Source organism: Mustela lutreola, chromosome 5, assembly GCF_030435805.1.
Source record: "Mustela lutreola isolate mMusLut2 chromosome 5, mMusLut2.pri, whole genome shotgun sequence".
NCBI lineage: Eukaryota > Metazoa > Chordata > Mammalia > Carnivora > Mustelidae > Mustela > Mustela lutreola.
The window spans coordinates 58,397,256-58,424,083 of NC_081294.1; the positions used below are offsets into that span (position 1 = coordinate 58,397,256).

Consider the following 26,828-nt stretch of genomic DNA (forward strand, 5'->3'; position numbering starts at 1 on the left):
TTCCGCTTCCGGAAGGGGCCGCTCGTTTCCGCTTCCGGACACTTGAAGTGTGAGTCGCTGACGGGAGGATGGAAGGTTTAGTGTCTCAGTGCTCCGCGAGGCTGTTGCAGCAGGTAGGGTCACATGGGACCAGTGAAAAGCCTGGGAGAGGAAGGACTAGGATCTGCCTCCCGCCCGAGCTGCAATGGGACAGTTTCAGGGAGCCCGGGGACCGTCCTGGTCCCCCCAGGCGCGGGCAGCGTTGTCCAGAGATCCGGGCCTGTGCTACCTCGGAAGCGAACACCCTCCCAGGGATGCCCCTCCGGGGTTGGAGAGGAAGAACCCATCCTCACAAGGCCCATGAGACAGTGATCTTCAGCCTTCCAAACCAGCATGCCCGCTGTAGAGGTCCTCGCCCTCCTAGAGCCCCCCAGATCAGGGTCTTCGGTACGCCGGAGCTTGGCGTGTTCAGTACAGGCTTTCTCCACTGTGGTCCTCCTAACCCGCACACACACGTGCTCTCTCGGGATGCGGGGGTCGGGCAGAGAGGGAGGTGGGATAAGAGCCGGAGCCCTGGGTCCTGGTTCGCCGCTCAGCCGTCCTCCACTGATACTGAGCAAGAGGAATGGAACAAGCCCACACAGTGGTTCATTTGCCCCCCCACTGTCCATATTCCTGGGGGAAGAACAGTCACAGCTTATACAAGTGAAAATGGGACATTTCCATTATCTTTTATGCTCAGGTAGGGAGGAGTAATAAGAAAGTGGTTTAAGTACTTGTATCAAGGGAACTGGTTTATATTAAACCAGCAATCACGACAAACAAGTGGGTGAAGTAAAATGGCAAGTTCTTCCTGGTTTGGAGCCATATATTCTTTGTCAGGGTGGGGGGTATAAGTACCTTCATCGGGTTGTGGTAAAGAATCATAGAGATAGTTTCTGGAAAAGGTTTAGCGCTGTATGTGGAATATATATAAATATATATATGTATATGTGTGTGTATGTATATATATATATATATATATATATATATATATATATATGCTGATTTATGGCAGCCTGTTCTTGCGGTAACTATCTGCTGTAAACGTTCTCAAATTTCAAGTGAGGAATCTCCTCCTTAGCAATTCTTTTTATGTTGGAGACTATTTTCTTAAGAATTGGCATGTTTTTAGTTTTCGATATTAGAGTGAAATACTTGGTCTAGGACCTGAGACAATGGAAAGTAAGGGGAAAATTGGGAAGTCATTTTGTCTAAGAAAGGGCAAAAGGCACTTGAGGTATATTCAATGTGACAAAAGGCATTCCCTTTTTAAAACAGCCCCAAATTCTAAGATTTGGTAGTTGTGTCAGGCTGGTTGCTTTTGAACTTAGCTGGTACTCTCACTGAAGCAGACTGGTTTACTAAGACCAGAGAAACAGGATACATTATGTGCTTGATACCTCTCCTGCAACGTACACACTTAATTCTTTCATACCAAAGAATAATATGCTGATGTAATCAAAAGCCTCCAGGAGGAAAAATCACGGCTTATCAAAGGGAAGTTCCTTCGTTCCCATCACCTCTGCCATGCCCTGTTGGAGAGAGGAAAAGAATAAGTTTATGGTACCATTCCCATTACAGAAGTCATCAGTCATAAGTGGACTGTGGACTGAACAAAGTGCCTTTTTCCTTCTTAGGAAAAAGAGATTAAGTCTCTGACTGCTGAAATTGATCGGTTAAAAAATTGCGGCTGTTTAGAAGCTTCTCCAAATTTGGAGCAATTGCGAGAAGAAAATCTAAAATTAAAGTATCGACTGAATATCCTTCGAAAGGTAAGTACGCCAGGTTGTTCTTCCTTATGTAATTTGAATTACTGTATCTTTTACAAAACTTTTGTTATCCAAGATTCAGAAAGTATACTCAGGAACATGGAGACATGAAGAAAGAAACCCTATCTTTTCCCCTGTCTTAGGCTACTTAGGATTGAGTTGTTGGTTCAAGTAATGGAGAAGTTGGTATAGCCTTGTCCTTCCAAGGCCCCTTGAAATGTTTGATCATGCTAAATAATCTGACCAGCGTGAAGTAGGCTTCAAATAAGGTCGAGACATTTCTTTTAATAGTTTATGCCAGTCCCTTTTTTAAAAAGACCACTTTTGAATTTTAAGTAAATTGCCTCTTTCAAAAGAAGATATTATAGAATATACTCACAGTCCTCTGCCCTAAGTTGGTTATTTTATCATTTTATATTTTATGGTATCATATTTGGTTTTTTTTCACTTAGTAGTTCAGAATTTTTTCCCCACAAATCTTGTGCTTTATTTGTTATTTAATAACCTTAAAATCTAACAGTGTTCATCAGTTTTTTAAAAAAACTGAGCTTGATTTAGTGGAGGTTTTAATGTCTTGGTCTGCCTTTCAAGTCTGCTGATGACACATCCTGGAGGATGACCTCACCCCCATAATTGTTCTGCAGTGTGTGTAGACTACGTTCAGCCAGGCTGCACTGGCATTAAATTCTTTCCAAAGCTGACTCCATTTATCCAGACTCTGCCCACCCCACTCCCATGCAGTCTTTTTATCACCTTGTTGGGATCTCTTCTGTTTGAAATAACTTTGTCTTTGAGTCTTTTAAAATAACGTTTCTTTTCCATGAAGTCTTCCCCCAGATACCTCACTTTTCTGATTACCTCATTTATTCTGCACTCATTGGTATTCATTTCTGTATTTATTTTAATTCACAAGTATTGTAATTATTTTAATTCAGAAATATTATTAGATGTCTCTTGTGTGGTAGAAGGTATGAGGAAAAACACAGAAAATAAGTACAGTTTGTTATTATTTTAAGATTTTAAGTAGTCTCTACACCAGCATGGGGCTCAGACTTACAACCAAGATCAAGAGTCCCATGTGCTACTGACTGAGCCAGCCAGGTGCCCCAAGTACAGTGTATTCTAATACATGTTTCCATAATGCATAATAGCTTTAATGTGTACACTTAACACATTATACACAGAATACTGTCAGTTTCGTGGGGGGGGTGCGGTTCATGGGTTCTTTCACAGATACTTTGCCCTATTGAAAAACAGTAGCTAAACACAAGGTGCACAAACAACAGAAAACAAGTCATAAATGAATAAAATACTGTGTGGGACACCCATTCATTCACTCTACTTCTTTCGCTGGGTCACTTTCGTCACACACTCTGACTTATAACCACTTACTGGATGGCTGTCCTATTACGTTTGTCCCAGATATGAGCATTGCACAATGTATGCTAATTTTTCTCAAGACATTTAAAGGTTTCTCAAAATTTGGGGGAATATTTAATATTTTGTTGATATTTTCATTCTTTCCTTAGAGTCTTCAAGCAGAAAGAACCAGACCAACTAAAAATATGATTAACATCAATAGCCGACTGCAAGAAGTCTTTGGTTGTGCCATTAAGGCTGCATATCCAGATTTGGAAAATCCTCCTCTGATAGTGACACCAAGTCAACAGCCCAAGTTTGGGGACTATCAGTGTAATAGTGCTATGGGTATCTCTCAGGTGATTGTATTATTTTAAAGCATTCTTGGTGATTTGATTTTCTTGAACTTTAATCATCATCATTACTTTTTTTTTACATCATAAATAGTAGCAAACTATTTTCCACAGTTCTGAAAAATTCAAGGAAGGGGGAAGTATGTTCTTAATTTTAAAACACAAGTTTGAATATTCAAATTTTATATGTATATTTTATATGTATTTTCAGTATTTAAGGGTGGTAGTTGATACTCTCGGTACTTCTCTCCTGTTGTGTCCAGGATTGCTTGGTGTTACTAATGAGTATTGGAAAGTGAGAGATTACAGGTTAGCCATTGACCAACCAGTGTTGCCATTACATATGTGATGCAACTGTGGTATCTGAGGTGGGCCTATGTATTTCATTTTTTGTTAGAGGAATACCTGCTCCTTTTTTTAAATAAGAACCATTTTGAGTTACATTTTTTTTTTAAAGATTTTATTTATTTGACAGAGAGAGACACAGCGAGAGAGGAAACACAAGCAGAGGGAGTGGAAGAAGGAGAAACAGGCTTCCTGCTGAGCAGGGAGCCTGTTGTGAGGCTCAGTCCCAGGACCCTGGGAACATGACCTGAGCAAAAGGCAGTCACCTAACACCTGAGCCACCCAGGCATCCCTTGAGTTATATTTTTTAATTCACTTTTTATTTTTAAAATTTCTTTATGAGAGAGAGCGGGTGAGCAAGCATGAATTGGGAGGCAGCAGAGGGAGAAGCAGACTCCCCGCTGAGCAGGGAACCTGATTCAGGACTTGATCCCAGGACCCTGGGATCATGACCTGAGCAGAAGACAGATTCTTAATTGGCTAAGCCAACAACATTCCCACATTTTTTTTTTTTTTTTAAGATTTTATTTATTTATTTCACAGACAAAGATCACGAGGCAGGCAGAGAGAGAGGAGGAAGCCGGGTCCCTGCTGAGCAGAGAGCCTGATGCAGGACTCAATCCCAGGATCCTTGGATCATGACCTGAGCCGAAGGCAGAGGCTTTAACCCACTGAGCCACCCGGGCACCCCCATTCCCACATTTTTAGATTTTTATTTAATTATTCAAGAGAGAGGGAGCCAGGGGAGGGAGAGGGACAAGCAGACTCTGTGCTCACTGAGCGTGAAGCCTAACACTCAACCAACTGAGCCACCCAGGTGCCCCAGAATTCCCGAGTTTTAATAGCTGCATTGTATAATAGGTTTTTGGTTAAGGTATAAGGGTACTATTTTTGTTACCCAAGCCTGAATATTGCACACCTTGATGATTTGAAAATTCCAGATGTGAATATCCTGTTCACCAGCATCATAACTAAAGATTTTATTTTTTTTTGTTTTTTTTTTTTTAAGATTTTATTTATTCATTTGAGAGAGAGAGTAGCAGAGAGAACACAAGCATATGGAGAGGGGGAGGAAGAAGCAGACTCGCTGCTGAACTGGGAGCCTGACTTGGGGCTCAATCTAAGGATCTAGAGATCATGATCTGGAGATCATGACCCGAGCTGAAGGCAGATGCTTAACCATCTGAGCCACCCAGGCGCCCCATAACTAAAGATTTTAAATCTTCATAAAAGAGTTCTAGATAATGTATAGATTTGTTTTGTTTTGTATTTTGAATTCCTCTTGGCACTGTTGATGCTTGCTGCTCTAATCTGTCCATCTACAAGGTCATTGGACTTCTCTGCTTCTGCCTCTTGGTGGGTCTTAATGGCAGATGCAGTTCATGCTTTATCAGTTGTGTATTTTCGAGTAACTTGCTGGACTCTTGTGTAATGAATCATTTTACATTGTGTTATAGATCCTCAAAACCAAGGAACAGAAAGTTAATCCAAGAGAAATTGCCGAAAACATTACCAAACACCTCCCAGACAATGAGTGTATTGAAAAAGTTGAAATTGCCGGCCCTGGTATGACAGCGTTACCCTTCTTAAGTAGTCGTATTGATGTTGGGTCCTTTTTGAAATAAAAAAGAACCATATAATATATAAGTGTAGGTTTAAACTGGTATACCAAACAAGGTGGTGAAATACCTTGGATTGAGAGTTAACAGAGCTGATGTTTTAGTCTAGTCTGAGCTGCCTAATTGTGGATGAGTTATTTCACCTCCCTGTGACTGAGTTTTTCTTTAGTAAAAAGGTGATAATTGCAGATAAGTGTTTTAAAAGGGCCACCAACAAATCATATACTGAGAGTGAAGGGGCCCACGATTAAGTAGGAAGCTTCAAGAGAGTGGTAATATTTGAAATAGATACTGAAAGAAGGAGTTAACAAGAGGGCCTCAGGTGGTGTTGGAGTCTTTGTTTTGCCAGAGCCATATCAGCACTCTGGAGCCAGCATAATTGAAATTTAGTCTCTGGAAGTGAGCAGTCTTCTAAAATCGGAAACTATCTGACTTCTTTTCTCTCTTTTACTGTTCATTAGGTTTTATAAATGTTCACTTAAGAAAGGACTTTGTATCGCAACAGTTGACCAATCTCCTGGTGAATGGGGTTAAACTCCCTGCCCTTGGTGAGAATAAAAAGGTATATGCACAGTTTGCAATGATATATTAACACCTTAGAACTGTATGACAAGGGCTGGGAGGGAACCGTTGGTCACTTTTTATATTGAGATTTAATTATTAATATTCGAGATTATGAATATAACTGGAATAGCCTTTTGCCTGGGTCTTGATTGTATGTGGCTTTTCTTTCCACTTTATTCCACAAGCCATTTGAAGCAGTCTGCTGATATTTATGAGGTTTGGCTGAAACATAAAGTTTGTATAAACAATTTTGATTCTTTTTCAATTAATGGGCAAGTAGATTCACCAGAAATCTAACACAGTTGAATTACAACTGTAACCTGTTATCTAAGTCTGAGTTTATTTTTAAATGTTATTAATGAATGTTAGCAGAATAAAATGTCTACACCTCTTTAAACTTTTTTTAATTGAAGGTATTGACATGACATGCAAATTTAAGATTTACCAGATGTTACTTTGATACATTTATATATTGTAACATAATTGGCCTTTGTACCTATATTTATCACATTAAATAATTAAAGTACAATATTGTCCAAAAAACTTTTTTCCTCTTCCTGTCTCAGGTTGTAGTTGACTTCTCCTCTCCCAACATAGCTAAGGAGATGCATGTAGGCCATCTGAGGTCAACTATCATAGGAGAGAGCATGTGCCGCCTCTTTGAATTTGCAGGATATGATGTGCTAAGGTATGTGCTCTTGCCTTTAGAAATTTCTTTAGAAAATGGAAAAAGTTGTTTGAGAAAGAATCTTTGACTAATCAGTGTTTTGTAAGTATGGTTCTGCTTCTGATCACCCAGTGGGCTTTTTAAATGAATTATGTCCTGGGCTTCTCTGAACTGATACCTTTTAGACTGTCTGTGGGTCAACCAAGGAAAAATTACCCCATTCATTCCACAAGTACTTTTTTTTTTTTTTAATATTTTATTTATTTATTTGACAGACAGAGATCACAAGTAGGCAGAGAGGCAGGTAGAGAGTGAGAGGGGGAAGCAGGCTCACTGCTGAGCAGGGAGCCCAATGTGGGGCTCGATCCCAGGACCCTGGGATCATGACCCTAGCCGAAGGCAGAGGTTTTAACCCACTGAGCCACCCAGGCACCCCCACAAGTACTTTTTGAGTGCTTCCTGTATCCATGGGGTTATATTCTATTAGGAGGAAGGTAGGCAAGAAAGAGATTATGCTGGGCCTGTAGGCCATGGCAGGAAATTGGAGTTTTATTCTTAAGTGTGAGGGGAAGCTATTAGAGAATCCTAATTAGGAGGAGCAGTGTAATCTGATTAAGGATTAGTCTGGCTTCTGTGAAGAAACTAGGCAAAGAAGGCAGAATTGTAAGTTAGACAGCTCTTGTAATAGTCCAGTTAAGAGATGATCTGATGGTTTGAAATTAGTTAAAAACAGTAAAGGGTGTAAAGTGGTTGGATTGACACATTTTGAAGAATTTTGTCCACTGATGTTAGTTTTTATTTTTATTTTTTTATTTTTTAAAGATTTTATTTATTTATTTGACAGAGAGAAATTACAAGTACACTGAGAGGCAGGCAGAGAGAAAGAGAGAGAAGGAAGCAGGCTCCCTGCTGAGCAGAGAGCCCGATGCGGGACTTGATCCCAGGACCCTGAGATCATGACCTGAGCCGAAGGCAGCGGCTTAACCCACTGAGCCACTCAGGCACCCCTGATGTTAGTTTTTAAATCACACTAAGATAATTGGTTGGAAGTTAAAATTCTCATAAAGTTGTGATGATCAACATTAGTTTACCTGCCTATGTCTCAGTTATCTATACAATAAACAAATCACAGTCCATTGATAGGAACTTCATTGACTACAAATCCTGGAGGCCTGTTATGTGCAGACTGTCAGTGGGTATACATTTAAAAAAAAAATTTTTTTTTAAGATTTAATTTATTTATTTGTGTGAGAGAGAGAGAAACAGCGAGCACAAGCAGGGGGAGGGCCAGAGGGAGAACCAGACTGCTGGCCAACATCAGACTCAATCACAGGACTCTGGGATCATGACCTGAGCAGATACTTAACTGAGCCACCCAGGCACCGCAGTGGGTAAACATTTCTAAATGTACAGATGCTGTCCTTGCCTCTCCTGGAGCTTGCAGACCAGTTGAGGAGACGGCTGAATAAACAAGATGTTATTTGAACATGATGTAATGGCACTTAAATGTTGGTGGTTCATAATGGAATGTAGTTTGTCTAATTTAAGCATGTTTGTCATTTAAATGGTTTTTTCTTTTGATTGGCATTAGATTAAACCATGTAGGAGACTGGGGGACCCAGTTTGGCATGCTCATCGCTCACCTACAAGATAAATTTCCAGACTACCTAACAGTTTCACCTCCAATTGGGGATCTTCAGGCCTTTTATAAGGTTAGAAACCATTTATTGTTACAGTATTTGTGTGTTTACCATTCATAATAATTATTAGTTTTCTTTAGGGAGTTCAGAATGTATTTGAAGCTACCGTGGGGTTAAAACTAAACTCTCTGCCCTTTCACACAGCATTTTTCCATTTTTAATTAATGCATGTTAAAAGTTGAACTCTACCATGTTACCCATTAGTAAGTGAATTTTTAGGAGTTTGTTGATCAAAAGATTTTAGTATTTAAAAATTTTTTTTGATGTTCTTTTTTATATGAGTTGAAAATGTTATGTGTAAGAATGGTTTTTAAAAGACAAAGGTACTATATTTTAAATTAAGCACTGTCAACTTTCCCTTTGTGACATCCATATACAAATCTTTATTACATGGTTTGTGATTATAATATAATTTTTGTATTGTGTTATATTTCATTATCAACTTTCATGTTACTGTATGGTTTGACTGCACATTGTTTTGTTGGATTGGTGTACTGAAGTTCATACTAATCCCTATTCATCCCCCCCCCCAAATTTTTGGAGTGCATTTATCCATTTTGTAAACAACTTTGTACATACAAGTTTTTTCTGTTCTTAAAATTATTTCCTTTTGATGGACAACTTCCCAAGAATAGGATTACAGTATTAAAAAGTAAACATTTGTGTGGGTTTTTTTCTTGTTGTTTTTTGGGGTTTGTCTTGTAAGTATTTTCTAATGAAAAAATTGAAAACAATGTGTTGACTAATGTGGGGCTATCAATTATATAACTAATGTTGTAATCTATTGGAGTTCTGTGTTCTGAATATAATAAGGTAGATCTGTTTGCTAGAAAGGGTTTATGATACATTACTAAATTTAAAAAGCAGTAAAAGAAAAGCCATATATTCCAGTTTTTGTTAAAACACATAGGTATGTTTTTGCAAAGAAATGTCTAGAATTGGGCGCCTGGGTGGCTCAGTGGGTTAAGCTGCTGCCTTCGGCTCAGGTCATGATCTCAGGGTCCTGGGATCGAGTCCCGCATCGGGCTCTCTGCTCAGCAGGGAGCCTGCTTCCCTCTCTCTCTCTGCCTACTTGTAATCTCTGTCTGTCAAATAAATAAATAAAATCTTTAAAAAAAAAAAAAAAAAGAAATGTCTAGAATTAATGTAGCAAAATGTAGTCCATGGTTAGGTTGGGGTAGGATTAACTATATATTTTTTCCTTTTTTGCAGTAAGCATGTATTATTTTCAGAATAGATAGAACCAATGAAAGCTGTTTTATTTTTAATTACAAAAAATTAATTATCCGTCCAGGACCATATCTAGAATGGAAGATGAAGCACAGAAAATTCAACCCTTTCTGTTAGTTATTCTTTATATACTCTTAAGCCATTGGGGTGGAGAAGGTTTTTGTGCATCGGAAAAGTGGAGGTAGCACTGTGGTGAGAATTTGTATTTTCAAGAAAATGATTTCAGAAGAAGTCATAGGATTCTTTGGCACATTGATTCGTAACTATTGTTGACTATTGTTCTCTTTTTTGTACTGGTGTTGTAAATTTTCACTTTCCTCACTCGTTTTTGTGTGTGTGTGTTTGCTTTTTGTTTTAGAAATGAATAAATTCTTGATCTAGAAATAAAAGCCTGGCTCTTTCTTAATAAATATTACTTACTTTTTCCTTTTCAAACATAGGAATCCAAGAAGAGATTTGATACTGAGGAGGAATTTAAGAAGCGGGCATACCAGTGTGTAGTTCTGCTCCAAAGTAAAAATCCAGATATTACAAAAGGTTGGAAGCTTATCTGTGATGTTTCCCGCCAAGGTGAGTTTCTAGGCTTAATTTATTTATTCATCCCAGAAATATCATTGTGTGCAGCTTCCTTGGATCTTTACTCAGTTGTCCTTTAGCAACATGTTAAACTTTAAAAGATGGGCAAATAGATTTTTTTAAAAAAATACTTTCTGACACTGATACAACTATTAAGAAAGTTTATTAAGATAGTCAAGTGCAAATTTTAACTTTCTTAGAAACCAGGAAAAGTTAATTAGGAAAAATTCAATTCCAAAAACATTTTTTTTTTAATTAGGAAAGGAAAGAGGGTAAATCCTATTCATAGTAGCAACCAAAGATATAATACTCATTGGAATAAATTTGTTTAGAAATGTGTCAGACCAGAGTGAAGAGAAATAGACAGCAGGATATAAGACAGTTTCAGATTTTCAAACATGATCTTTTATTTTTTAAGGGTTTTTTGTTTGTTTGTTTGTTTTTTAATTTATTTGACAGAGAGACACAGAAAGAAGGAATACAAGCAGGGGGAGTGGGAGAGGAAGAAGCTTGTTCATTTTTTCTTTTCATTTACATTTTTTTAAGGGTAACATTTCTAAAGTTAAACAAGAAGCACCTGTTGCTTGTAGAAAAAACATAATGGACAGGGAAAAAATATATAGTCTCACTGACTGTTAATATTTTGATGGGTGTCTTCCAGTATTTTCACATTTTCAAAATGGCAGTATGTATATAGTGTGCATCATATTTTAAGCTTACTTAATAAATGAATTAAAATGTTGCAGCGTTGGGTTTTGTTTTGTTTTTTTAAGATTTTATTTGATAGCACAAGCAGAGGGAGGTGCAGAGGGAGTGGGAAAAGCAGGCTCCCCTCTGAGCAAGGAGCCCAATATGGGGCTTGATCACAGGACCCTGGGATTATAACCTGAGCTGAAGGCAGACGCTTAACTGACTGAGCCACCCAGGTGCCCCTAAAATGTTGCAGTTAAATAATAAATGTCTTGGGTGCCTGGATGGCTCAGTCATTAAGCATCTGCCTTCTGTTCAGGTCAAGATCCCAGGGTCCTGGGATCGAGCCCCACATAGGGCTCCATGCTTAACAGGAAACCTGTTTCTCGCTCTTCCACTCCTCCTGCTTGTGTGCCCTCTCTCGCAGTGTCTGTCTCTGTCAAATAAATAAATAAAATCTTTAAAAAAGAAAATCTAAAAAAAAATAATCTTTTTTTTAAAAAACAAGTCTTTGTACATGTATCCTTTTTAAAGATTTTATTTATTTATTTGAGAAAGAAAGAGAGAGTACAAGAGGGGGAAGGGCGGAGGGAGAAGCAGACTCCGCACTAAGCAGGGAGCCCAATGTAGTCCTTGAACCCAGAACTCCAGGATCATGACCTGAGCCAAAGGCAGTCACTCAACCAACTGAGCCACCCAGGTGCCCCAGTAATGAATTTCATTTAATGTAAGATGCATGTCTCCTATTTGTTTAAATTCTTACACATTTTTTTTTTTAATTTGGTCACATTTTTCCCTAGAGTTCAATAAAATCTATGACGCATTGGACATCTCTTTAGTAGAGAGGGGGGAATCCTTCTATCAAGACAGGATGAATGATATTGTAAAGGAATTTGAAGATAAAGGTAGGCATTCTACTTTTTGTTTTTTTCTTTTTTAAGCTTTTCATTATGGAAATTTTCAAACAGGTAAAAGTGGAGAGAATATTATGATCTTTAATCATTAGGTTTTTTTAAATCTAGACATACATTACATTTAATATACATCTTAAAAATTAGATAAATCCTTAGAGTCCCTCCCTACTCCCTTATTTTCCCTTTTGTTATTGAAGAAACTGGGCCATTTGTCTTAGAGAATTTCCCACATGGTATTATTTAACATTTCCTCCATCTCTGTCTTCTGAAGAGGCTTGATTTAAATTATGGTTTGTGTTTTCTATTTTTGTCTTTTGTTTATTTACAAACAGTCGTCAGTGTTTTGTTGGCTTTCTTTATGTTAAGATGGATTAGTAGGTTCAGGTGTCAGTCTGATCTGTCCACAGATTTTTTTTTAAAGATTTTATTTATTTATTTGTCAGAGAGAGAGAGAGCGAGCACAAGCAGGCAGAGAGAGAAGCAGCCTCCGCACTGAGCAAGGAGTCTGATGCAGGACTCGATCCCAGGACCCTGAAGGCAGCAGCTTAACCTACTAAGCCACCTAGGCGTCTCCTGTCCACAGATTTTCCTGTTAGACCCTCTCTGTTGTTTTTAGCAGCTATTGATGATCATGACTTTGATCCATTACTTCATTGGAGGTTGGAAACTGGTAGTGTTCTGTTGTTCCTCCTTTGTTACTTTGAATTCTCCTGTGCCACACTTTGCCACATAATTATTTTGGGTTATCCTGAAGTACAGTTCACAAAAGACAAACAGTGTAAATGTATGATTCGTCCATTTCAGAATAATAAGTTAGTTTCTTAGCATCTTCTAGATTCAACTGAGTTGTTTTTAGCATTATTATAAACAGCATTTAATATATTTCATATTTTTTAATCATTTGCCTTTTTAATTCTGACTGTCCCATTTTTGGCTAAAGGTAGCCTCCTCAAATTGGGTTTCTTGTTTTTTGTCTTTTTCTTGACCCCTATAGTCTCTAGTCTTTGATAGTTTGCTTGCTTTCAAGTACCCAACATTCTAAGATTATTTTGTTATGTCCTGCCTCAGAGCTAGAATCAGCTAACCTGTTATCTCCAAGAAAGCCTAGTTCCTTGAATGGGAATTGATATTTATTATTCAAAATCTGTGGCCTAGGGATTATACTTTTAAGACAGTAAAATTTTAGGGACTTTTTTAATGATGAGAAGGAAGCACAGAGAATTGAGTAACTTACCAAGGTAATTTTGCTAATAAGTCTGAGAATTAAACCTAGGAAGTCTAGCCTCAGTGCCTTTTTTTTTTTTTCCTCTTTAATTTTTGGTAGTTAACACAATGCATTCTTGGTTTCTGGAGTATAGTTGAGTGATTCATCACTTACATAAAACACCCACTGCTTATCATAAGTGCCCTCCTTAATACCTATCACCCATCTAGCCCGTTCACCACCTCCTTCCCTCCCTCAGCCCTCAGTTTGTTTTCTGTTGTTAAGAGTCTCTTATAGCTTATTTTCCACTCTCCTTTTTTTCTTGCCCCCTTCTCATACGTTCATTTGTTTTGTTTCTTAAAATTCTACATATGAGCGAGATCATATGGTATTTGTCTTTCTCTGATTTATTTCACTTAGCATTAGCATAATATCCTCTGGTTCCATTTGTGTTGTTGCACATGGCAAGATTTGATTCTTTTTGATGGCTGAGTAATATTCCATTCTGTTTATTTGCCACATTGTTATCCATTTATCATTCAGTAGACATTTGGGCTCTCCATAGTTGAGCTGTTGATAATGCTGCCATAAGCATCTGGGTGCATGTTTTTCTTGGAATCTGTGTTTTTTTATTCTTTAGGTAAATACCTAATGATGCAGTTGCTGGATTGTAGAATCGCTGTATTTTTAACATTTTGAGGCACCTCTGTACTAGTCTCCAGCATGGTTGCCCTAGGTTACATTCCCGCCAGCAGTGCAAGAGGGTCCCCTTTCTTCACATTCAGAACTTGTTTTTAACTACAATCTTATACTGCCTTTACCTTACCAAGCCTCAGATTCCTAAACTGTAAGAAATCAATACTAATAGTATATGTGCTACATAGAGTTATTGTGAAGGTTGAATTTCAGACTTAATGAAATTACTACACAGTAGTAATCAAATATAGCTTTGTTATTGTCATCATGTTCTTTCTTGTCCCTTACTGCATCAAAGAATTTTGGCTTTTTCTTTTTATTTTTTTTAAAGATTTTTATTTATTTATTTGACAGAGATCACAAGCAGGCAGAGAGGCAGGCCGGGAGGGCGGGGGCCGGGAAGCAGGCTCCCTGCTGAGCAGAGAGCCTGATGTGGGGCTCGATCCCAGGACCCTGAGATCATGACCTGAGCCCAAGGCAGAGGCTTAAACCACTGAGCCACCCTGGCAACCCCAGAATTTTGCCTTTTTCAACATGAATATATGAACATGACTTTATATTTTCTTTCCACTAATCATTCCAAATGCTAAGCCCTGCCATGTTTGTTTCCTGGACCCTGGTACAGTTTTCACTTCCTTTCAATACATTTCAGGAGGCAGTCGTAGAAATTGCATCTTTTCCCCAGAGAAAGTATATGGCTCTAATTTGAAAACGGAGCATGGATTCCCGTTTCTGTACCTTTGAGTAGGTGGGCTTCAGTAAGGTGTTTTTAAGATTTTATTTTTATTTATGAGAGAGAGGAGAGCAGAGGGAGAGGGACAAGCAGACTCTGCACTGAGTGCAGAACCCAATGCAAGGCACAGTCCTAAGACCCCAAGATCATAACATGAGCTGAAACCAAGAGTCAGAATCTCAACTGACTGAGCCACCCAGCACCCTGTAAAGTGTTTTATAAGCATTTGGAGCCAAGTATAGTGTGACTCCAGAAAACTACCAGGATATTTCAGCTGTGTCCTGGGAACATTGTGGGTGCCAATACAACCTTGACAATAGCCATTTTCTAAAACTCATAATAGGTTATAATGTGGGGGGAAAATGTGATTTCTTGAGCTCTTTAGTAAATATCTTATAATGGCATCATCTTTTACATTCCTTTAGTGTTCTTTTAACATTATTAATAAAGATTTCTTTCCTAGGATTTGTGCAAGTGGATGATGGCAGAAAGATTGTTTTTGTCCCAGGATGTTCTATACCATTAACCATAGTAAAATCAGATGGAGGTTACACCTATGATACATCTGACCTGGCTGCTCTTAAACAAAGACTATTTGAGGAAAAAGCAGATATGGTTATCTATGTGGTGGACAGTGGACAAGTGAGTTTGTAGATTTACGTTCTTACATCATCCGTTTGGAGCTGAGACAGTGTGGTGGGGTTTATGGCATTTAGCACTGGAAGACTATAAGTCTTCCCAAAGACTAAAATTCAGAACTGCAGTGGAACATAAGATGAAAAACAGGGTTTGGATTTGGTCGTACTCTAGAACTTTCCAGCTTTTCAGCTTATTTCCATAAAAATCAGTGACCCTTCCTATCTGAAAAGGTGGTCGTGGACCTAAAATTTAATTGAGATTATTGCATAGGAAGCTATTCTTAATTCAGCCACTTTAAAAACCTCTGGACTTAGAAAGTACAACAGTTCTGCTCTTACTCTCTCATATTTACACTCTTACTTCTTGGGTATAAAGAAGAGTTTTTACAATTATGCTTGCCTTCTAAGATTTGTGAGTGGACTTTACAAATCTTTATCCCTCAGCACAGAGTTTTAAGTCACTTTTTTGTTATTAGAAAGCTGAGTGCGTCACTTTCTGTTTGTTTCTTTGCAGTCTGTGCACTTCCAGACAGTATTTGGTGCTGCCCAGATGGCTGGTTGGTATGACCCGAAAGTAACTCGAGTGTCTCATGCTGGATTTGGTGTGGTGCTGGGAGAAGACAAGTAAGTCTGGAGAGTCTTGGGTGTTAGTAATGTACCTGACCCCCAGATTTCTTTGGAAGAGACTACATTTCATTTGATACCATATTAGAATTAAAACGTGTACAATTTTCTATAGTCTGTATGTGTGGTAGTGGTGAATCCAGCTGAGGCTTTTTATACCTATATCTTATCACTGCTAGAGAATGTAGCCTTTTAGGGAGATATGGACAAAGTTGAATAAAATAGACTTAACAGATTTACAGGAAGCCCAGTGTAGGGCTCAGTCCCAGGACCCCAAGATCATGACCTGAGCCGAAGGTCAGTCATTTAACTGACTGAGCCACCCAGGTGCCCTGAGACCTACGTGTTAATATATTTCCAGTTTTTCTATTTTCCAGTCATCTCCCCATGTTCTTTTCCATGTTCATGAACTAAAAGGTTAATACAAGCAAATATATATAGATAGATAGTATTCATCAATTCAAAGGCACAAAATTTTTAGCATCTTGCATTTGATTGTGTTTTAGGGTCACTTAGCTACTTATCATGTCTCTTAAAATCATTTTAGAGTTAGTGATACAGCCCAAATGTCACACAAAGGTGGTAATGGTTTTAAAAGCCGCATGAAGGGGGCGCCTGGGTGGCTCAGGGGGTTAAAGCCTCTGCTTTGGCCCAGGTCCTGATCTCAGGGTCTTGGGATTGAGCCTGGTGGCGGCAGGCTCTCTGCTCAGCAGGGAGCCTGCTTCCTCCTCTCTCTCTGCCTGCCTCTCTGCCTACTTGTGATCTCTGTCTGTCAAATTAAAAAAAAAAAAAAAAAAAACCCTAAAAAAAACACAACTGCATGAAATTGCTCAAGATGCTTGGTTAGCCAATGTTACAAAAGCCTTAATTAAGCATTGTAAAAGTCAGGCTAGGTGTGTCAGATTATTATTTTAGATACAGATTATGTGGAGATCACAGACCTTATTGGAATCAACATCAAACACTTCTATATTATAATATAGGACTCCTCTATAGAGCTGCACCTTTTTAGAATGAAAAGACACAAAGTCTTTATTTTAGTATCCATGGTCTCCAAAGAATGTGCTTAAAAACTAACCAATAAGTTGAGTATGGCTTATATTTTCTTAGTTTCTTAACTGTTCATTTTTTAGACTAATGTTTAGATGATTATTTTTACAATTAGGTGAAATGATCAGATTTACTTTTATATCCATATTAATCACTAATATTCATATCTTGGCATTTAACTTGTTGGCCGTATAATGCTAAGGGATTTTTTTCCCTTTATTTGCTGTTTCATATTTATGCACTCAGCATCATGTTGTGGCATCCTAGGCCATAAAGAAGAAAACGAATTTTTTTTTAAAGAATTTATTTATTTATTTGACAGAGAGAGATTACAAGTAGGCAGAGAGGCAGGCAGAGAGAGAGAGAAGGAAGCAGGCTCCCTGCCGAGCAGAGAGCCTGATGTGGGGCTTGATCCCAGGACCCTAAGATCATGACCTGAGCTGAAGGCAGAGGCTTAACCCACTGAGCCACCCAGGCGCCCAAGAAAAAGAATTTTAATGATAGCTAACCAGTGGCAGCTTACCATATTTTAAATATGTACATTAAAATGGTCAGATTTTGCTGTTTCTTAGTGAAATTTTGTTTTATTTATTTTTAAAGATTTATCTGTTTAGGGAGAGAGAGTGCATGAGTGCGGGGAAGGGAATGGGGAGAGGGAGAGCATCTCGGACTCCCCACTGAGTGTGGAACCTGAAACAGAGCTTAGTCCCATAACCTTGAGATCATAACCAGTGTTGAAATCAGGAGTCAGACACTTAACTGACTGAGGTGCCCAGGTGTCCTAAATTTTGTTGTAAAGTGTTTTTTTTTTGTTTTTTTGGTTTTTGTTTTTGTTTTGTTTTGTTTTGTTTTACAGTAGTTAATCCTTTAGTCATCTTCCTCTTATTCCTTTGACCCCTGTTTATTGAGCACCTGTGCATGACATTGGCTGGGTGCTCCAGTGTATACAGAGAGATAATAGAACATGACCTTCTTGAAGGAACTTATTTTATGAAGGGGAACAATTTCCTGGGGAGACTGTTAAACTATACATGCCAGGCCCCACCCACCAGGGCAGTTATTGACATATTAGGTTCTGAAATAGGTGTTAGGTATTTTTTTAAAAAAACTTTCAGTATTCAGATATGGATCCCTTGTATTAGAACCAGGGCCAAGGAATAAACCCACAAAAATGCAGAAAAATTCAAGACAGGTGCAGATAAGGACTAACAGAAGAGACCAGTTAATCTCTGTACCCAGTGTGGGGTTTGAATTCCCAACCCTTAGATGAAGAGTCACACACTGTACTACTGACTGAGCTAGCCAGACACACCAAAGAATTTTTAACTTAAAAAAAAAATGTTATAAACTCATTGTTGTGCAAACTTCTGTTTAATAGGTAAAATCCAATTTTTAAAAAGTAATCTCTGTTCACCTGACCCCAAAATCAAGAATCATATGCTGAGGGCACCTGAGTGGCTCAGTGGGTTAAGCCTTCAGCTCAGATCATGATCCCAGAGTCCTGAGATCCAGCCCTGCATCAGGCTTCTTGTTCTGTGGGGATCCTGCTGCTCTCTCTCCCTCTATCTGCTACTCCATCTGCTTGTGCATGCTCTCTCTCTTTCCCCCTGTTAAATAAATAAAATCTTAAAAAATAATAAATAAATTAACTTAAAAAAAAAAGAATCATATGCTCTACCAACTGAGCCAGCCAGGGCCCCAGGAAAATCCAATGTTTATGAAATACTTTAAATTTTTGTTTATTTGAGGGGCACCTGGATGGCTCAGTGGGTTAAGCCTCTGCCTTCGGCTCAGGTCATGGTCTCAGGGTCCTGGGATCGAGCCCTACATCGGGCTCTCTGCTCTGCAGGGAGCCTGCTTCCTCCTCTCTCAGCCTGCCTCTTTGCCTACTTGTGATCTCTGTCTGTCAAATAAATAAATAAAATCTTTAAAAAAAAAAAAAGATTTTGTTTATTTGAGAGAGATTGAGAGAGAGAAAGAGCATGAGCAGGGTGGAAGGGAGAAGCAGGCTCCCTACTGAGCAGGGAGCCCAGTAGGGGGCTCGATCCCAGAACCCGGGATCATGACCTGAGCTGAAGGCAGATGCTTAACCCTGGCACCCCTGTGAAATAGTTTTAATGATAATGTTGCCTAGGACAGTGCTTATCAGTGCTTTTACTGCATCCTCAGATTGATTTCAGTGGGTATGAATGGAGCCCTGGCATCCTGCTTTTCTTTTTTCTTTTTCTTTTCTTTTTTTTTTTAAAGACTTTATTTATGTATTTGACAGAGAGAGATCACAAGCAGGCAGAGAGGCAGGCAGAGAGAAAGAGGGAAGCAGACTCCCCGCTGAGCAGAGAGCTCATGTGGGGCTCAATCCCAGGGTCCTGGGATCATGACCCAAGCTGAAGGCAGAGGCTCAACCCACTGAGCCACCCAGATGCCCCCATCCTGCTTTTCTTAAGCTTTTAAGTTGATTTCTGTTGTGCATCCAGAGTTGGTTGCCAGTCAGCAGGTGGGATTATTATCTAGAGAAATGCAAAGGAGATTCCAGTTTGGAATTTGTATAGTCTCTAAACCATTCTAGGAGCAAACATGTATTTTATTAACTTTTCAGAGAAGGCAAAATAAGCCAGGCTTTTTGTTCATGAAAACAAGCAAATTAACAAATGTCTTTGTTTTCCTTTTGGGCAGTGTATTATAGGTCAACATAAAAAGAATGCTATTAGGAGCCTAACACTAGAAAGCTTTGAGTTGAGGGCAATAGATGAAAGATAATTTTAAAGTATCACTCTTTTTTTAAATTATTATTATTTTTTTAAATTAACATATAATGTATTGTTTTAAGGGTACAGGTCTGTGATTCATCACTGTGCTCACCGTAACACAGACCCTCCCCAATGTCCATCACCCAGCCACCCCATCCCTCTCACCCCGCTCCACTCGAGCAGCCCTCAGTTTGTTTCCTGAGATTAAGAGTCTCTTATGGTTTGTCTCCCTCTCTGGTTTCGTCTTGTTTCATTTTTCCCTCCCTTCCCCAAAGTACCACTCTTTATTTTGGCATCTTACCTGGTTGCCAGCTGGAACAAGGCAGTGTCAAACCTTCATCTTCAAAGATTTCTAAGTGAGAAGTTCTGTTTCAAAATCTACATAATTGAGACTCTGAAATTTTTTTAGGAAGAAGTTTAAAACGCGGTCAGGTGAAACAGTGCGCCTCATAGACCTTCTAGAAGAAGGACTAAAACGATCCATGGACAAATTGAAGGAGAAAGAAAGAGATAAGGTAATCCAAAGCCTTACTGCATAGTTTGTACTGTGTGTTGTATTGTGATTTTTTCATTTTTGTTTTTATCAAGAGAACTGGGGAATATTATGAGGAGCAAATCCACTTAGGACAAACTTATATTGCTCAGAAATTATTCCACAGTAAGTTTGTTCCCTTACTGAGTATTTAGTTTGAAAATACAGTTTATGGCTATTAAAAAGACTCTGTTTCCTCCTGTGTTAATGTGGCATAGTATCTCTGCTTCTTGTTAGCATTTTCCTATTACCACTTTGAACCAATGATTCAAAACTATTTCTATTTAAGAGGCTAGATTCTCCAGCTTACCATAGGAGCTACATCTACTGAGATCCTTTTTCTGGTAGCACTTGGAAAATAGTAGTCCTGGCTAGTCAACACCTACCACCCAAGGCCATTGGTCAGCCATCAGAGTAGCAACAATGTAGTGGGCTTTCATAGCACCCTTAAAAAGGACTGTGGTTAGATTTGTGTGTAATTTGAATGATTAAAGCAAAGTGAAGAAAATTTGACAAGGAAAACATTTTTTTTTTTTTTTTTAAGATTTTATTTATTTATTTGTCATAGAGAGAGAAGCGAGAGCAAGCACAGGCAGACAGAGTGGCAGGCAGAGGCAGAGGGAGAAGCAGACTCCCGGCCAAGCAAGGAGCTCGATGTGGGACTCGATCCCAGGACGCTGGGATCATGACCTGAGCCGAAGGCAGCCGCTTAACCAACTGAGCCACCCAGGCGTCCCAAGGAAAACATTTTTTAAGATAGGAAAGTCAAAGTGAGATTCAAAGGGTCTTGTGTCTCTTACTCTTCAGTAAGTCAAGTGATATTTTGGAATGAACATAACTACTATAAACAGTACAATTACAGAAAGAGAAATAGAGAAGGATGAAACAGAGACATGAAAGAGCCAAACACAAAAGAAGGTCCTTTGAGGGAAAGCCCTTTTGTTTGGTTCAGATAGATCACGGACAGTCTAGAGAGGATGAAAGCAGGCTATGAGACTACATTGTCCCCACCCGCTCCTTTTCCATTGCCAACAAAACGAAATGTAAAATAGCTTTTCTCTCTACTTCTACTAGGTGGTTGCCAAGCCTCCACAGCTGGTATCTCCTGAGTAGTTTTTCCTTTTAGTCGTGGCTTTGGCATATCCAGCACAATCAGATGAAAGCTGGGAATTTTGGTCATCTCACCAATTTGTTTATTCTGAGTGATGGTAAAAACTGCTTTGGCTCTTTTATTTATTTGACCAATTTGCATACAGTAAAATGTGAAACATGATGATCTCTTACACATATGTATGCCTGGTAACTCCAGCCATCACCCCAGAAAACTTCCTGTCAGCATGGGTCACTTTTATTTGTTCTAGGACTTCATAAAATATGGTGCTGTTTTCTAGGTGTATCAGGTTCATTTCCTTTTATTGCTAATGAATGGTGTTCTATTGTATGAATATACCAGATTTTGTTCATCCATTCTATTGATGGGCATTATAGTTGTTTCCGTGTCTTGGTTGATATTAATAAAATGTTAATTTCAATATTGTTATAGCCCTTTTATGGATACATGCACTTTCACTTTGGGATATATATCTAGGAATATCATTGGTAGACTTAAGTTTAGAGTTGGCTTATGCTTAATTTTATTAAAAATTGCCAAGGAGAGTATTGTGAGTTTTTTGGGGGGGGTTTTGTTTTTTAGTTTTTATTTTAATTTTTTTTTTCAGGGTTCCAAGATTCATTGTTTATGCACCCACACCCAGTGCTCCATGCAATACATGCCCCCAAGGAGAGTACTATAACCAGTATGCAATCCTGTCACTAATATATGACCACTTCAGTTGCCCCTGTCTGCCAATACTGGATTTGTCAGTCTTCTGGTGAAGGCAGTGGCATCTTACTGTGGTTAAAATTTGTGTTTTTCAGGGTGCATAGATGCCTGCCTCAGTTGGTTAAGCCTCTGACTCTTGATTTCTGCTCAGGTCATGATCTCAGGAACATGAGATCAGGCTCTGAGCAGAGCATGGAGCCTGCTTAATTAAGATTCTCTCTCTCCCTCTGCGCCTCCCCTCCATATGCACACATCCGTGCTTGCTCTTTTGCTCGCTCTATCAAAAAATTGCATTTCCCTGATGAGTCATGATGTTGATTATATTTTTTAATGCTTAATTGGCTGTATATTTGTTTTTTATGAAGGATCTTTTCAAGTCTTTTAACCATTATTTGTTGCAGACCATCAATATTCATTTATATTTATGTATATATTTACCCTTTCCTATGCACTTCCTTCTTGAAGTATTTTTGCTTCCATTAGGGATTATTGTCCTTCAGTCTGCAGATCTCCGTTTAGTACTTTTTTTGGTTGTTGTGCAGGTCTGCTGGTGATAAATTCTGTTGGCATTTGTTTTTCTGAAAACATCTTTGTAGTGCCTTTAGGTTTTGTTTATTGTTTTTTTTTTTTAATTTTTATTTATTTTTTTTAATTTCTTTTCAGTGTTCCAGAATTCATTGTTTATGTACTACACCCATTGCTCCATGCATTACGTGCCCTCCTTAATACCCATCACCAGGCTCACCCAACCCCCCACCCCCACCCCTCCAAAACCCTCAGATTGTTTTTCGGAATCCATAGTCTTTCATGGTTTGTCGCCTTTAGTTTTGAACAGTATTTTTATCAGGCATAGGATTCTAGCCTGGTAGTTGTTCTTTCAGCATTTTAAAGGTGGCGTTCCATTGTCTTCTAGCTTCTGTACTTTCTTTGAATATCACTTGTCTCATTATTTCTCCTTTGAAGATACTGTGACTTTTTCTGATACTACTTTTACTATTTTTCTTAGACTTTTAGTACTTTGACTAAGAAAGACCAAAGTGTGGTTTGAGGTTTTTGTGGGTGGAGGGTGGGGGTGAACTCATCCTGCTTGGGAAGTAGCTGGGCTTCTTTAATCTGTAGGTTGTAACCTTTCATTTGTTTAGAAAAATTCTCAGCCATAGCTGTTAAATTATTGTATCTTTGCCATATTCTGTTCTTTCCAAAATGCTGAGTACTGTATTAGAATTTTTGACTATGTGTCCTCCATGTCTCTCACATTTTTTTTTTTAAGATTTTATTTATTTGAGAAATAGCAAGAGAGGGCAGGAGCTGGGAGGAGGGAGAGGCAGGCTCCCTGCTGAGCAGAGAACCCAATGTGGGGCTCCATCCCAGGACTCTAGGATCATGACCAGAGTCAAAGGCAGAGGCTTTAACCCACTGAGCCACGCAGGTGCCCCTCATATCTTTATTCTAAGCAGTTCCAAATTTAAAGTTGCTTTTGTTGTTTTTGTTTCCTTTTCTTGTCCATCTTCCCCCCGACCTAACCCCCCCACTTGATTTTCAGTCACATCTATTAGCTTTATTAAGCTGCCCTTTTTTTTTTTAAACTAGATGCTAGGTGTTGTGAATGAAAAATTATAAAAGTCCTCTATAATGTCATCTTCCAATAATCATTTCAATCTTCCTCTGGCAGATAGTGTACCAGCTACTATCTTAATTCTGTCAGTCTTGGTCTTGGGTTTTTTTAGGGCCGAATGAAACATTTCAATTTTACTCTTGGGGTAAGGTTCTTATTGATGAAATAGGGCCCTTCTAATGTATTCACTAGTGCCCTTCCCCTTGCTCCTGCTGGATGCCCTCGCCTCACACAGCTGCTGGTCAGTTCCTCAGCCACCCACTTGCTCTTTCTTGCTGGATTTGTGGGGAGTCCTGCCTTGTTAATGCCAGCCATTGGGTGGTTTTTCACTCCTCTGTGGCTCCCACTTGGTGATTTTGTCCTCACTGCTTTGGCATCTCCAAACTCAGCTCTGTCCTCTTAATCCAGTAAGACCACTTCTTTCTGCCCAGCTTTTGTTCCATGTTTGCCCACCACATAGTGATTTGGACAGTGTCCTAGGGGGAAAGGTCACATAAATGTGGAACTCAGTCAACTTCTGTGTTTCCCTTATACATGGCCCCTCAAACTTAGCTTGTGTTGATGTTCTCTAGTGACTTCATATAGTTGTTTCATATGATTTATCCAACTTTTAAATAGCTGCCTTTGGTAGTAGAAGGGTTGGTATACTACAGGCTACTCCCTCATGTCCAGAACAGCACCTTAATCACTTGTGGCCTGATAGTGCTTGAGAATACATGGCCAAAATTGACAAAACAGTGCATGAGTTCTTTCTCCTACTTCTGACACCATGTTTCGTTTAAGTTCCAATGTAATTAACATACAGTGTTACTAGTTGCAGGTAGAGTATAGTGATTCAGCAATTCTGTACATACTTAGTGCTCATCAAGATAAGTGTACTCTTAATCCCCTTCACCTATTTCACTCATACCCCCAACCCATCTCCCTTCTGGTAACCACCAGGTTGTTCTCTATATATGTGGGTCTGTTTTTTGTGTTTTTTTAATCTGTTCATTTGTTTTGTTTCTTAAGTCCCACATGAGCAAAATCATACGGTATTTGTCTTTCTCTGATAATTGGTGTTTTCTATTTCATCTCTACTGAATATATTTTGAGGAAAGTATTCAAGCCAACACTTCATATTTTATAGATCAGGTTTCTCATAGAAACATTCTTTGTTATCCAGAGCTGATGAGTTGTATTTTCATTATTCTTCCCTTTGTACATTGGCCCATGTTCCCTCAGTGTCAATATTTATTAGTTTACTGATAAAGGAAAACCATTAGATGCTCCCAATCCCTGTCTTGAGCCTGAGACACCAGGACAAAGGCAGTGGTCAGTAAACTATAAAGTATTTGTTTTTTCCCTAAAGGTCTTAACCGTAGAGGAATTAAAGGCTGCTCAGACATCTGTTGCTTATGGTTGTATCAAATATGCAGATCTTTCTCATAACCGGTTGAATGACTACATCTTCTCCTTTGACAAAATGCTGGATGACAGAGGAAACACAGCTGCTTACTTGTTGTATGCCTTCACTAGAATCAGGTAATTGTAGTGTTGTTTTATTTTGAATTAGTTGATAGGATTTCCAGCTATATCAGTCATTTCTTACTGTGTTGTCTCTTAAGTGGAGAAGAATGTGCCTGACCATAGAAATTGATGGCTGTTGTCTGATTTCTTAGGTCTATAGCACGTCTGGCCAATATTGATGAAGATATGCTCAAGAAGGCTGCTCAAGAGACTAAGATCATTTTGGACCATGAGAAGGAATGGAAACTAGGGCGGTGCATTTTACGGTTCCCTGAGATTCTCCAGAAGATTTTAGATGACTTATTTCTCCACACTCTCTGTGATTATATCTATGAGCTGGCAACTACTTTTACAGAATTCTATGATAACTGTTACTGTGTGGAAAAAGATCGGCAAACTGGTCAGTGTCTCATTCAGTGGTCATATTGGAGGGTGGGGCATCAGCAAGGCATTTCTTTGAATTGGATGTAGATGGTTTTCAACTTGTTTTATTACTGGAACCCACCCCACCCCCCACTGCTTTCCCCCGCAAACAGTTATATACTGGTCCATATCATACATAACAGACAAAATTCAACTAGATCTCATAAGAGCATAAACGGAATTCTCATTCCCAGAGTAGTTTCTCCCACCCTCAGGCACATGGCATAGAACCATAGGACTCCAAAGAAAACAGTTGAAAGAGGACTAGGAATAGGACATTGCCAACAGAAGCAGAATTACTGAGGGTCCCAGAACGAGTCTTTGGGAGTTCTTGTTAATGGAAACTGCCCTTGGGAGAAAATTGGTATCTTTTCTTATCTAAGCTTTAAGGTTACATAGTTCTTGAAGTAGACTGAATAATTTGTTATAGAGCAAGTAGGTGTTTTTGAGGGTCATGCCTGTGAACTGAAACTGTATTACGAAAAAATAATCTCACTATTATCCTGGAATTAAGGTTTATAGTTTATATCAGACCATGATGCCTAAGATAAAAGTCTTGAAGAGTTTAAAAAGAAAGATAAATCATTGCAGATCTTATTTCCCCTTATCAGTTAGAAACAGATGTCTTGAACAGGAACACCTTTCTTTTTTAGATTGTCTATCTGTATTTTTTTTTTTTTAAGATTTTATTTATTGATTTGACAGAGAGATCACAAGTAGGCAGAGAGGCAGGCAGAGAGAGGAGGAGAAGCGGGCTCCCTGCTGAGCAGAGAGCCCGATGTGGAGCTCGATCCCAGGACTCTGAGATCTTGGTTAAGACCAAGGCGCCACCGGGACGCCTGGGTGGCTCAGTTGGGTAAGCAGCTGCCTTCGGCTCAGGTCATGATCCCAGCGACCTGGGATCGAGTCCCACATCGGGCTCCTTGCTCCGCGGGGAGCCTGCTTCTCCCTCTGACTTTGCCTTCCACTCTGTCTGCCTGTGCTCGTTCTCGCTCTCTCTCATAAATAAATAAAATCTTTAAAAAAAAAAAAAAAAGACCAAGGTGCCACCTATCTATCTGTATTTTTTAATATGGAGGTAATTCTAGTTAAAGCTCTAAAACATGATGGAGTAGGCTGTTCATCTTTCAGTAAAATACAGAAGTAACAAAGACTCTTCAGTAATGATTTTTTAAAAGACACATTAATCCCGTTCTTCTTTTATTTTCTCAGGACAAGTGTTGAAGGTAAACATGTGGCGTATGCTGCTTTGTGAAGCGGTAGCTGCTGTTATGGCCAAGGCGTTTGATATCCTGGGAATAAAACCTGTCCAAAGAATGTAATCCTTCTTTGAACACTGTGTGTTTTTACCAAAAATAGCCATTTAACACTATTTGCTTTTTTACAATCATGCAGATACAAAAATAAGTAAAGGAAATTTGTCAGCGA

The 26,828-nt window shown here is 38.9% G+C and overlaps 1 protein-coding gene across 1 annotated transcript; it reads left to right on the plus strand.

The window, feature by feature from the left end:
• Positions 1 to 26,828, plus strand: RARS1 (arginyl-tRNA synthetase 1). Its single transcript, XM_059174252.1, has 15 exons — positions 1 to 113; positions 1,659 to 1,793; positions 3,320 to 3,508; positions 5,305 to 5,413; positions 5,928 to 6,028; positions 6,597 to 6,718; positions 8,289 to 8,409; positions 10,068 to 10,197; positions 11,694 to 11,798; positions 14,904 to 15,082; positions 15,593 to 15,702; positions 19,909 to 20,014; positions 24,820 to 24,992; positions 25,130 to 25,377; positions 26,613 to 26,828. The coding sequence occupies exons 1-15, from the start codon at positions 69 to 71 to the stop codon at positions 26,720 to 26,722; spliced, it is 1,983 nt and encodes a 660-aa protein (XP_059030235.1). The 5' UTR covers positions 1 to 68; the 3' UTR covers positions 26,723 to 26,828.